The sequence below is a fragment of the Lytechinus variegatus genome, chromosome 4, assembly GCF_018143015.1.
Source record: "Lytechinus variegatus isolate NC3 chromosome 4, Lvar_3.0, whole genome shotgun sequence".
NCBI lineage: Eukaryota > Metazoa > Echinodermata > Echinoidea > Temnopleuroida > Toxopneustidae > Lytechinus > Lytechinus variegatus.
In genome coordinates, this window is record NC_054743.1 from 35,924,965 (window position 1) to 35,939,712 (window position 14,748).

Below are 14,748 nucleotides of genomic sequence, written 5' to 3' on the forward strand. Positions count from 1 at the left end.
TCTTGTCTTCTCGTCCTGACAAAGCCGACTTGATGAGATTGAGGATCTTGTCTTCTCATCCTCTGTAAGTCGAGTTGACGACATCCTGGATCACGTCTTCTTGACTTCCCGTCCTGACAAAGACGATTTGACGAGATTGATGATCTTGTCTTCTCATCCTAAGTAAATCGACTTGACGACATCCTGGATTACGTCTTCTTGACTTCTCGTCCTGACGAAGACGATTTGACAAGATTGAGGATCTTGCCTTTTTCTCTTCTCGTCGTAAATAGTCCACTTGATGAGATCATGAATCTCGTCTTCTTCTCTTCTCGTCCTGACGAAGTTGACTTGACAAGATTCTGTATCTTGTCTTCTCATCTACTTGTCAAAGTTTAGTCGAATTGACGAGACTGAGGATCAAGCGTTCTTATTTTTCGTCCTGACATAGTCGACTTGACGAGATTCGGATATGGTATTCTTATCTTCTCGTCCTGACGAAGTCGACTTGACAACATTGAGGATCTCGTCTTCTTTTCTTCTTTCCTCGTCTTCTTGACTCATTTTCTCGTCTTCTCATCTCGTCTACTAGGGGCACATCTAAGCTTCCGTAATCTAGTTTTTTATCGGCACCAACAAGTTGACATGCCGAGTTTTAACAACTGAACTATGAGTACTGATTTTCTAGTTTAAATTTGAACTAGAAAATCAGCACTTGTAGTGCAGTCACTATACAAGTGCTAAATTAGCACTTCATTTTTTACAGTGTATCTTACAAATACATATCTATTTCACTTAGGTAAAGTGTGGCGTTAGTGCATTGACATTTCGGGTAAAATCTTCGATCACAAATCAACTTTATCTACACCAGACGTCTATCAGCGAGACTGATGGGGTGTACGGAAAGAGAACAGGGGTGTACAACAGATACATACTCTCGCATAAGAGCTAACTTTCACCTCGATTTTATTGCGAGGTGTATCGTACACCCCATTTGCACCGGGATTTCTCAGTGTATACGCTCCAACTTTTGTGGGTTTAGAATACAGTTACGACCTTTCGGTAGAGACGAGGGTTACACGTTCACAGAACTTTCGACCTTGGGTAGTTGACTTAGTGTGTATTTATGGTGACCTATTATTTTAATCATAGGTCTAAAAGACTTAATACACACAAAAAAAATCTAAAGAAATCGATCATTCCTCCAAGGCTAGCATCTGGATAACAAAAATAACAGATGCTATTAAGGTTCATGTCGAAGGCCTATCTGTAACATTATATCTAATCATTTCAGGCGGATTACAGATCATTTCGCTTCGGATCAGTCTTGCGATCAACATCTTTGTTCATTTCGCTGAGGTAGACAACAACATGACGTGGCAAGTAGCAATCGCTCTCCTGCTGGTGGGAGTTGGTGTCGTCTCCGCATCTCTCGGTGAACCAAACTTTCCTGGGTGTTGGCCGAGATGGACCAGCGATCGTCCCCGACCCGCCTGTGACTGCAGCAAAGCATCGGATAGAGACTCGTGGGTTTATGGTGGAGATGGCTTCCTGACGTGCTGGGGTAACCCAGGAATGGTGTACAAGTAAGTGTTGTTTTCACACATTTTGTCAACAAAATTCAACGCTATATATACAGTGCGTATCAATCAAAACTTGACGTTTCTGGGGAAAGCTGTAAAAACTATTCTTCTTTATATCAAATATATTTCTTCATAATTAGTTTTTTTTTACTAACAATCACTGTTGCGTTCAAAGTAATATAGACCTACAATACATAATATCAAAAGTGCTTACATAATTATGTAACAGACAATATAATTTATATAAGCAATAGTCATAATGAATACAACATATAACGATGTCAGCATAAACTTCACTAACTAATAAAAAAATTATAATAACAAAATGAATATTGATTAAAGGCGTAACTACGGGGGTGGGGCACGTGCCCCCCCCCCTCATCGGCTGGCAAAAAACGGGGGAAAAGGAGAAAAAGAGTGAGAAAGAGAAACGTAGTAGGAAAGAAGAAATTATTGTGCAATCTGATATGTTATATTATATTATATTATATATATTATGTTATATTTTGATATTTTTTGTTAATGATTTAATGAAACATAATTTGTTCAGGGCCTATGTTCTCATCGTTCCTAGCGCTTGCATTGTCTGTTTGGCGAGATATATAATCCTGTTGTACTATCCCGTTTTCAAGTCAATATACACCAAATATATTTTCTCGCACTTCGAGTTATTTATTTATTTATTCACGTTTTCTTTAAAAGACAGGGTAGTCCCATTCAAGCCAAAAGGCCTGCTTTACAAGGGAGCCCTGTCAAAGTGTACATACATGATTTACATATCAAATACAGAAATTAACACAGTGAATGAAAATAAATAAAACAACGCTTTTCATAGAATAAAAATCATAAATGAAATGAGTATAAAACAACGAAAATAATATATAAACACAAAGACAAAGCACGATGGGCAAGTACACATAACGAAAAAAAAGAACATGATAAGACAATGGTCATTATGGTTACTTATTGGAAATCTGTTCAAACGGTCTGGTGTTGCCTTGGGCGTCTTTTGAAGATTTGGAGGGAAGGGGATGTTTGAATATGAAGTGGTAGGGAGTTGAAAAGTTTGGTTGCAATATATGAAAATGAACGTTTTTTGTTATCTTTTTGGGGCTTGGGAAGGTATAACTGATTGGTAAGAACATGTCGAGTAGGGTAGATGGTATGACGGTAAGTAATTAGTCTTCTGAGATATGGAGGGGATAATCCATTTAATACCTTATAAACTAGAACGCAATATTGATAATCAAATCTCGTGTGCATGGATTGCCACTTTAAACCATTAAGCAATTGAACGGTCGGGGTATAATTATCAGCGTTTAATATGAGGCGGGCATATTTATTTTGACATCTTTGTAATCTTAAAAGGTTTTTCTTGGTTGACGACGCCCAGACTGTACTGCAATAATCAATTATTGTTTTATCTAGTGACATATGTTTATTTTTCATAACTACTTAAAGTGATTGCCCTTTTAAGGTCTGAACATAAAATATTTCAGTTCGTGCTTACGTTCGCATTGGTGAGATATGTCTGCTCTTCATGAATTCCTAAAATCAGTCCTTAAATGTCCTTTTTTCTGATCTCAATATAAAAATTTTCAGCTCGCGCTCGCATCAGTTGGTTAGTTAATTACATATGGTCTTCGTGATTTATTACAAACAAGCATTAAAATGCCCCTCTTCAGTTCTGAAATTCCTAAATTTTCAGTTCCCGCTTCACACGCTCGCAATATTTGATTTGTGTGATGATGACAATCATGATTACAATGACTACAAAACATAATTCATGTGTTTAGATGTAATTCTAACGAAATCAGCAAGCGCTTGGTACTCGCATTAGACATGTTAGATGTCTATGGTGAGATATGTATACTTCGCGCTTGCATTATTTGATCAGTGATATACATATTCCGTGTAATGGCACAGTCCTTAAAGTGTCTCTATATTAGCTCAGTATATACCTGGCAACAATGTGCGCTTCGCGCGCCCACTAAGTAACTCAAAAAGATTTGGTGCCGTGACTCACGGCCCGCCACTGCCCTAACGAAACTTTGTTGTAAAAATAGCAGAAAAATAATGTTCAAAAAAATATTCTTGAAGGTTCGAGGTTTGTCAGGGTGAGCGTCCTCTTTAATTAACGCAGGAGACCGCCATCGTGAGCGGTTTGAAGCTTGAAATTGATTGCGGCCTTATAAAAAGGTTCATGACTGACATTGATATTTACAGATGAAGCGGATGGAATGCTGGCTCAGGAACGGGTGCCAAGTAGCATAATTTATAGTAAAACAAAGAATGTTAAGTGGCAAATGTTGATATTTGTGTTTTTATGTTCATTTGGAGTATGGGATAAATAAGATTGACTGATATTTGTTTGGGATGAATAAGATTGAATGATATTTCTTTTAAGAGTAACTTTTAAGGATTATAAGGTGGAACAGGATTAAATATTGCCTGCAAGATTATTCAAAAACTCAAACATGTCATCAAAAGACGAAGGGAGTAAATTATTGATATACTAAACATTATAGCTACTTCATACTATACAAGTCGGCAATTTTGAGTATTTTTTTTAATAAATAAAGAAGTCTCTTTGGGTCAAGTAATGCGATCCTGCACAAATGCGAATAACTCTCTTTTGTAATTTACAAATAGAAGTCAGCTATGTAGAACCACTATTAGCCTAAACAACGTTACAGTATGTTATATGTTTATGAGAGTACCAAGAAATTATGCAATAGGAATAAAGTTTGATGAGGTAAAATATTTTTTAACTTGGAAATAAGATGCAGACACTCAATCCAAGATAAAGCTTCATTGATGACAATCCCTAAAAATAAAGAGTGAGATTTCGGTTCTAATGGCGTACCGTAAATATGTAAGTAATATGAGAATGATGTTTTAATATATGTAATGTTTCTTTTTGTGTCCAAAGATAGCTTGCTAGCTTTAAACCACATTGATACTTCGTTCATTTTGTGATTTAATATGTTGTTTAAGGAAGTGAGATTTTTTAAAGAATAAATATTGGTTTAATCAGTGAATGATAAAAAAGATAAAATGTATGATTTATTATTAATATCATTGACATATAGTAGAATTAATAGTGGGTCTAAAATAGAGCCTTAAGGGAAAACACAATGAACTGAAAATGAATCAGTCATAACCAATAAATGTGACGTAATGTCGTCGATTTCTTAAGTAATTCAGAAACCAAAAGAGGGATTGGTTTCGTACACTATTATAAGTTTTTTTTGTTTAAAATCATATTTATTTCTTCCTCATATCACATATAAAAATATATATATATAACATGACATCATTAAAACTTAATTGTTTCAAGTTTACACATAAACATTTTAACATGGTGAGAAAAGGAATATATATGAACTTCAAATTTAAACTTAAAATTAATCTGCTCACATTTCTTTAACAACTTATAATAACGAAGGGATAAATACAGAACAGAATCCGGGTACAACAGCAAAAATCTAAATTACGGAAATAAACTTATAATCTGTATATAAAACTCAAGTTAAGATTCTCCATACTCTTCAATCAAACTGATTAATGAGGAAGTTATATAAAAAAAAATACACACAACTTCAAGTTTTGAAAATAAATTATCGTGGTAAAGTGTATCGAATGCCTTACTGACAAAATATACAAATTACATGTTCTTTATTAGCATTGGCGTTTGTAATTTTATCATAAATTTGGATTAAAGCCAAGTTTGTTGAGTAATTTTTCCCGAAGCCATATTGATAATAATAATGATAATAATAATACTATTTGTAGGGCGCTTTATACTGGTGTTTCAAAGCGCACAGGTTGGCAGATTATAATAATATACAGTCAATCCATTAAAAAAGAAAAAAAAGAAAACAAGTTATGAGAAAAGGTCAGTTTTAAGTGACGATTTGAAAATTTGATTAGAATTTAGCAGATTGTGTTTTTTTAATTTATAAAGTAATACTATTTTTTCATATGTACGTGGGAGAAGAGAAATGGGGCGATAATTACATATTTCATGAAGATTGCCTTTTTTGAAAATTGGATAGACTTTGGCGATTTCGAATAGGTCAGGAAAACACCTAGTGATCACGATTTATTAAAAATGTGACTAAAAGGATTAGCTAGTGGGTGAATTATTTCTATAAAAAGAAACATACTAATTCTTTCATGTGCTTTAAATTTTGAGCTGATAAGAGACCGTGTAATATTGAGAACTTCAGTGTGGTTCAACAAAAGAGATTGTAGATAAGGGTCGGGAAGATGATCGGTGAAATGTGCATTTTGGGCTTTTAATTTTACTGCATTTTAGTTTCAATTGATGGAGTAGACTGTATACTTTCTAACAATATGGCAAAGTCTTTGTTTTTATTTTAAAAACAACATTTTTTCAAGACAGTTATCATCAAAATTAAACTTTAAAAAGGGGAAAACTATGAACATGTATACAGCTATTAGCCCCTAAACATAATCTATGTCTGATGGCCTATTTTTCAAACTTTCTTGGTAATAATAAATGTGTAAATCGTATAGATGACCGACAAGAAGATATGTGATCTAAATACGGAGGAATTGCCAAAAAAACCCAAAGACGCTTATCGAGGGCAATCCCAGAATAAGAGTTCAAAGATACATTTATACCATGAGATACAGGGAGTGCGAGGCAGACAGGCAGAAATTTGAGAGAGGGGGATTGCAAAGAAAAGGGAGAGAGGTAGGAAAAGACGAGAATAGAGAATTGATAAGAAAAAAAGAAAATTACGAAGCAAAACATAAACATGCTAAGTATATTCAAAATCTACACGCAGTATATAAGCCTTGTATTTACGTTTAAATGTTTACAAAGTCGGACATAATTTAAGTTCATCTGAAATATTATTCCAGCATTTAGAACCAATGAAATCAATGGTAGTTTTTGAGAAATTAAGTTTTAAGAAAAGTAAGCGTAAATCCCCTTGTGCCCTAGTACTATACGAATGTATTGCACTATTCTTAGTAAAAAGATCATTAAAACTCATAGGCAGTATACTTTTGAAATAAGAATACATAAATATGGCAACTTGCAGGTGATTAATATGAAAAACATTTTTTAAAGAGCTGTGACTTAAAGGTGGAGCATTGCACATAACCCTAATTGCGCGCTTTTGTAGTATGTATAATTGGTTTAAAATAATTATTCCACAGTTTCCCCCAGATAACAAGACAAACGGGGTAAAATCATTGAATTGTATAGCATAATTGATACTATAAAAGGCACGACAAGTTAAATACGGTTTAAAACACAAATGGCTGCATTACTAACGTTCGTAAGGGAGGGGATAAGTGCTCCCTGACGGTGAAAACAGAGTAAAAGCTGGAAAGAAGAAAATAATTAAATACATGATTAGAGCTATTCTTGCTTCTCTCCGTCCTTTTCTCTCATTCTCCTTTTTATTCTCTCTCTCTCTACAGATTAAACGCAGAGTTACAGACACATTCTGAAGCCTCAAAGGGCTGCAACAACTGGGATGAAGCAGTGTGTGAGGGCGAATACTCGGATGGAGAAGACCAACGGCTTTGGAGAACCGGTTTGCTGAACATCCAATTTGAAAACGAACTGGAAGGGGGTGTCATACCTGCCCTCGAGAAAGCCTGCATCGCTCCAAGAACAAACGGGTACGTGTGGTTCTGGGTCAACAGGATCGACTACGGCAAAGTGACCTTCGCTGATGGGTCAAGTACCAAACAAGACGGCGAATGCTTGGCTATCAGGGTCGGTAACGATGGTAGAATCTACGGCAGGTACTTTAGTTGCGGTCAGAAGCTACCATCCTTCATTAGGATCACACCAGTACAAAGTCACTAGAGGAACCGATCTAAAAATGAAAGGCGATTGCCTTGACCAACCGTAGATCTTCTTTCTCAATTCGACGTTAAGTGTGGTGCGAATGAATCCTCCGGGTTTTAGTTAGCACAGTGTCTTCCAAAAAGCAAGATTAAAGTATACATTCACTATCTCGACCTCTGTTGTTGTTTATCGCGTTTAGGCTAAACTAATTAAAGAAAACCTGATTAATAGGCAAAACGAGTTCATCAGGAAAATTACGGGTAAACATTGACCTTTTCGAAACCCTGAATAAAAATCGATTTGAACTTTGCTATTTTGTCCGGCCTGATTTTCCTGTGGCATCTAATTCCGGGGGTGTAATATATCATTTAATTAGAGACTGAGATTTAGTTCATTTCAAATATGAACATTGCATTCCCGAATAAAGGGCTGTTGAAAACGTGAAAAAAAAATTCGCCCCGTGTTTTAAAATAGTACACGACACAAGTTTGGCCGCCATTCATACCTATTCTCCTAGTAGAAATGAAGATCTTTCATGTTATTTTCATGTTTTCTTGTTGGTGTTTTTAATGTACAATAATTATAAACAATCAGATTTCACGGTTCGTGTAACTTCCTGTTATGATCAGTCAACGAGAGAAGTAATAAAACGGTTGGACAAATACAATTGTGTCTTCAAACTTTGTTTCTGTTTGTGGTAACTCCCGTAGGAACTCGGCAGGACAGCATTTTGCTGGTTTCTGTACATGTCTGCTGGTTGTCCTGCATGAGTTTGTTTTGTATTTCAAAGGGGATTAAACCTTTGGAACATGCAGACTTTGTTTTAAAACAGAAAAATCAAAGAATAAGAACAAAGAAAATTCGAGAAATATCGGACAAATAATGAGAAAGTTTCGAGCATTTGAATATTGCGATCACTAATGCTATGGAGATCCTCTTGTTGGCAATGCGACAAAGATGTGTGATATCACATGTGAACAACTTTCCCTTTGATGGACTACAAATACCCCCAAAATGTCTTTTTTTATGGTGATACAAACTCTCTTTCCATAATAAAAACATGAATAAAGGCAGTTTAAGTGATATAATATAATACTGAAGTACTGGGATAGTTGTTCACAATAACATCACACATCTTTGTCGCATTGCCATAGCATTAGTGATCGCAATAATCAAATGCTCATAATTTTTTCATTATTTGTTCAATTTTTTTCAAGCTTTCGTTGATCTGCTTCTTTGATTTTTTCTGTTTTCACACAAGCTTTCTGGTTCCAAAGGTTTTATTCTCCTTTTAAGTTTGTTGTATAGGCCTGCTGCGTGAGACTGCCTTGCTTATATGAAGTCATATACGATGACTTCTCCTCAGAGACAATGGTTCGTATTTTGGCCTCCGATTAAGGAGATGATTTTAATAATTTGAAAAAATAAAAGCCTTTGAAATCGATGGTTCTTCCGGTCACCGACATGAAAAAATCTCACCAAGGCGTTTCCCAAATATTATATGTATTCGCCTAGAGGCAACTCTCGATCATTTTGCTTCGGAACAGTCTTCTTATCAAAATCTTTGTTCATCTCGCTGTGGTAGACAATGACACGACGTGGCGAGTAGCAATCGCTCTCTTGCTAGCGGGAGTTGATGTCGTCTCTGTGCAAGACACTACAATCTATGATCCTGATTGGCATTTGCCAAAATGGACCAGCACTCACCCTCGACCCGCCTGTGACTGGAGTAAAGAATTGGGTAGAGACCTTTAGGTTTATGGCGAAAGTGGCTTCTTGATGTGCTGGGGTAATATGGTGCCCGGGGGGGGGGGGGCTACTCGAATTATAATATAAAACATGATGCTATGTGCCACACATTATCCTATGTTCCATCTCAAGTAGATATGAAAATGTTGAGATGATAAATCGATTTTTTTTCAAAGATATATGATCTTTAAAACTATAGATGGATTAAATATGCGTTTTTCATATCAAAATGAAGATTTCTTTTTAAACATTTGAGATATGTTTAACTACCCTTTGGGCTACCATTTATAATATTGTAGGTCTGTTAGTTTGGGATCCAACTCTGCTTAAATTATAAATTAGAATTACTATTTTACTGGCGATATAATCTGATACAAACCAAATTCATTACCAGTGGTGTATAGGAACCACCGCCCTCAAAAAGTAAAATGTAGGGGCCACACACGGAGTATGGGGCAAAATTTGTAAGGAACCGATTGAGCCAGAAATTACTTTTTTTTAATCTTTTTGACAGATTTTGATATAATGCCCAGAAAATATATTATTTCCCCCATTTCCTTTCCCTTTTCCCCTCTAACTTCATTATTTTAATTCTTGATCGTGGCATCTGTTTAGGGGACAATGGACCCAAAACCACTCACATTTTTACATCAGGATTCTTTACTTAACAGTCATGTTAAAATGTCAGAGTCGTTTTTACTCCTAATAGTCATTACGATATCCATTTTCCCCCAAGTAACTATGATGATCTCCGCCACCTAATCAAGTATCAAAATGATACTACACTGTTAGAAAATTTATCCTTAAAATAAAAGAAGTTCCTGCAGCAGAGTCTCGAGATCATCTGTAATCTTATTGAATTGCGTAATCTTACAGGAATTTGGTATTTGGTGTATGGAATCTTACAAATTTCCTTGAATAAAACACCCTTTTCCCCTTTTTTTAACATACAAATTGCAGAAAGATTCCTGTTTTATGAATTTACAGAATGATTCTGTTATTGCTTTCTGCAAAATTTTCTGTTTATTTTCTGTAAAATCACGGGTTTTTTAACAGTGTAGATGATAGGCCCAGCGATACGACTAACATTTCAAAGTGATAATCTATATATCATGATAATTTTTAAACGAAGCTTACATTGCCAAAACCGATGATCAAGTTCAATTCTCAGATAAATTTTGCTATTCCCATTCATTTTGAATTAATAAAGCAATCGTAGGAATTATTTATCTTCAATTCGAATCAAACAAAAATTTATTTTATTGAAAATTACTTTTCAATACTTTTCATGTATAATATACTCATCAAGAATATCATTAATATAGACAAAAATAATTGAAGTATAGTGCAGTATATAAATTTTACATGGAAGAAGGCGTGTAAAACCAAAAAGCGGAAATACCTTTGTAGGCAATCGGGATAGTAGTAATGATAATGAGTAAACAGCAATTAAAAAAGAAAGGGCTAAGAGAAGGGAAAGGAAGAGAATACAGAAGAAAAGACCATAGAGAGGCTATAGCAAGCAACTAGAATAAAAAAGGGTAGACCTTATGATGACATTTTTTTCTTGGAAAATATACGAAGAGACACTATTATACACATTACATGTAGAGAGTGACTGGTACATCAAAGCCTTGCCCCAACAGGCAGCACCCTTTTGGGAAAAAGAGGCATTCTATCCCAATTTCACATTGTCGTAATGATGGTGATGATTACTGTGTGAAGTACAGATACATGTATATAGGTAGATGGTTATCCTACTCTTTCATCACCGGTTGGTTTCAAGAAAATACAAATGGCTTTACTTTATTTAACAAAAGTGCCTTTTTCGCCTCAATGAGGCTCAAACATTAGCAGATTTCTCCGAAATTGGGAAAAATAAGGAAAAGGGGTGGGTGATTTCTGCAGCAACCTGAGTGGGGAAGGTTTCGATGTCCCAACACCTCTTTACATGTATCTGATAGAGAAAGGCCTACTCTTTTGTCCCAGGGCAGTTTTATGGCAATACAAGTGACTTGTTGTACAGCGAAAACAGCCTTTTGCCTTTTTTTTTTTGGGGGGGGCTCTAAAATGGCAGATTTTCCAAAAAACAGGCAAAATACGAAAAAGGGATGGGTAACTTTGGCAGCCCCTGAGGTGGTCGGAACTATCACCTACTAGGTGTTAGTTCCGACCACCTCATGGGGGCTTCTTTATATGTAGCTGATAGGAAAGAAAATAGCGTTTCAAATCCAATTAGCTTTAAGCCGACTTTAGTGGCTTGCTTACAGCGAAAACAGCATTTTCCCTAAATGGGGGCTCCAAAATGGCAAAAAAAAATCCGTAAATAGGCAAAAAACGAAAATTTTCACATGTATTGACAGGAGGGGGGGGGGGGGGGAATTGTCGGCAGGCCCCGAGAGGGTAGGCTTCGATTCCTTAGCCCTGATTAATATGAAGCTGATAAAGATGGAGGCTTCAAAATGACAGATTTTCCCATAAATAGCCAATAATACGAAAAGGGGTAGGCTCCTAACGCTTCTTTATAGACAAAAGACTAATCTTTTGTCTAAAAATAGTTATACGATTTAGGTGGCATGCTTTAGAGCGGAAACGGGTTTTTGCCTCAACAGGGGCTCCAAAATGGAAGACTTTTAGCTGGGTGACTTCAGCAGCACCCACCCCCCCCCCCCCGAGCGAGAAGACTTTAAGGTGTAACGCATAGATAAAAGGTATACTATTTTATCTCCAAGTTGTTTCAAATGAATTTAAATGTGTTTTCTACATAGAAACGTTTCTAGCCTCAATAGGGGATTCAGAATGGCACATTTCCAAGAACTGAAGTAGAATTGGGAAAAAGGGACGGGGCGAATTTGGCAGCCTTTGGGGGACATTTAACCTTATAAAAAGACTTCACAATAAAAAAGAAATGAAAAATTGATGTTTGAAGAAAAAAAATGGAATATGGTTGGAATCATATTGTGTCGCCAGTTAACAAGGAATTGTAATTGATGAATGCAGTGTTGGATCTCAAACTAACGGCACATGATTATGAATAGTAGCCCACATACATGTATCTGCACACATGAAGGTTCAAAATTTAACCCCAAAAGGTTGATGCAAAATCAGCACCCTGTGCCTATGGGTTCAAAAATTGAACCCCTGATTTGGGGTTCAAAAATTGAACCATGCGGTTAGTACTCAATACTGCACCCCAAGGGGTTCAATTTAAAATTTAGGGGTGCAGTTTTGAACCCGAAGGGTGCAATACTGCACCCCAAGGGGTCCCGCAGGTTTCAATTTTTGAACACATAGGGTGCTGATTTTGCATCAACCTTTCGGGGTTCAATTTTGAACCATGGATGTATTCCTATTTTGAAGGTTTGATATCTAAATTTCACTTTAATGTTACTGTAACGTTAGAGCTATCACCCAGGAAAATTTTGATACATCAACGGCTTATTTATGATATATTCAAGCGGAGAAAAAGCAACTTACATTTCACCTGACTCTTAAAGGTTATTAATTTTTAAATGTTTTGCTATTTTACATGGTTCTTTAAATTCGTCTGAAGAAAAAAAAAGTGATTCCACAATTCAAGACTACTACTAAGCAGTGATCTAGAGGCAGGGGCGGATCCAGTTTTTTACAAAGGGGGGGGGGGTAGGGGGGCACATTTTCCTGAGGAAAGATTTGACAAGCCTGAAAAAAAATTAACCCCAAAATTAGGACATTTCGTTCACCCAAAAAATTGACAGGCAAAATAAAAATAAAAAGGTCTTCATTTTCAAAAGGGGGCACACTTTAGTTTTAACGGCAATGTTACATTACTGTGCCTCTCAAGGGGGCACGGGCCGGATACACCAGTGTCTAGAGGGTCTATACTTACTGGTGTTAAACCTTTTTTTGTGGTGTGGGTTGTACGATACTCTTAAATAGAGCCCCTATATTTTGCTGGATATTCGGACCTAAAAAGTAACATTTTAAGGATTGTTTGTAGGAATTTATAAAGAGCATACGTGTTTAATAAAAATTGGGATGCCAAGAGCAGGGGAGCACTTTTAGAAAAAAAAGATGTGTTTGTTACTAAATAAAATGATAAAAGCTCAAATTGCGAGGAAACATATTTCATGTATATAGACCAAAAAATGAATGTTTTCAAGTACAATACGTACAATTAAACTTTTCTATGATAAATTTGAAACCAAAATAAATACTCATTGCATTTCTCATTCCCCCCCTTTGATTCTCTTTTTTCCCCTCCCTCTTTCCATTTCCCTCGGGTTTTTTTGATCAGCCGATGGGGGTGGGGGCAAGTGTCCCCCGTAGGTGGCCACTGCCCCCCCGGGCCCCTCTTTAGTCCAGTGAGCATGATTATGTACAGCCTTTCCTCGAGAAAGAGGTTCCCAATAATAGACCAAAGGATTGTTTCATGAAAATTGTCAGCACTAACAAGTTGTCTTTCTCCGACAGTTACCATAGTAACAGTCGGAGGCCAGTCCCAGATATTACCGGTCACCTAGTAAACCAATAAAATGTCAAAGCTGTTTTGTTCGGGGTACGTTCGGAATATTATAGTAGTCCACTATTCTGCAGGGGATTCATTTGATTGCGGGACACTAAAGGGGATATAACCAGCAAAGTGCTACATATAGTGGTACTACTACTGCGAGTAGTACTGGCCGTAACCATGGACCTACTACGAATAATAGTAATAGGTCCATGCCGTAACAGACCCATCACCGCCCCCAAACTTCCCGGGAGATAATCGTGCAGCCGATGGTCAGACTCAAGTCAAGGGGAAGCAACTCCACTCCACTGCACAACGGAGATCGATCGATAATCGACACAAGGTGGAATCGCATGAAATATGACATTTTTTCCATATCCTGTGGGTAGATTTACAAAAACATCTCGTCCTTTCAGTGCAGATTTAATTTTATCGACTTGGAAATCTTTAAATCGGTCAATATTCATCATGTTAGAGGCATATTCAATGTTCTTTGATAATCCGTCGTCACTCTCCGCCTAAAATGCGCGGGTCGCCATTCAAGACAATGTTCAAGATGAGCTCATTAATATTTAATATGACGTCATAACAGCCCGCGCTCTCTTTGGATGATTTCCACCGACCAGTTTTTGGTCGGAATATTTGTAAAAAAAAAAAAGAAAGTCGATTAAATTCGGCTCAGATTCGGCCCTGTGTCGTGCCGGTCTCGCTGCGCTCTGCGCTTCTCTCTATCCGTTGCTTCGCCATGTTCGCTCGGAGAGCAGCCGACATGGCCTCGACAAGAGGCTTTCACCCTTCAGAATTCTGGATTAGTTCACTTCGCGAATCACTTTTTCCGATTAACATCTCTTGTTTATTTCGTTGTGGTAGAGAATCACTGGTGGATCCAGGGGGGGGGGGGCCAGCCGGCCCGTGTCGAGACAGAGACGGCGATCACGTGGCGATCACTGGGCCACGCTCGAGCGGTAACAGCTCCAGCGGATCAAGCTCCAGTGGTTCCAGCTGATGATTTCACATTTTTGTTCATTTCAGTATGGAAGGTTAAAAAGTGCCACCGAGATGCTGAGATAATTATCTCGGGAAGTCGACATCTTGATAGCATAAGATAAGAT

The 14,748-nt window shown here is 36.9% G+C and overlaps 1 protein-coding gene across 1 annotated transcript; it reads left to right on the forward strand.

Annotated features, from left to right (window-relative positions):
- The first annotated feature begins 1,259 nt into the window (after positions 1-1,259).
- LOC121413940 lies at positions 1,260-7,524 on the forward strand. Its single transcript, XM_041606959.1, has 2 exons — positions 1,260-1,565; positions 7,023-7,524. The coding sequence occupies exons 1-2, from the start codon at positions 1,351-1,353 to the stop codon at positions 7,414-7,416; spliced, it is 609 nt and encodes a 202-aa protein (XP_041462893.1). The 5' UTR covers positions 1,260-1,350; the 3' UTR covers positions 7,417-7,524.
- Positions 7,525-14,748: the final 7,224 nt, after the last annotated feature.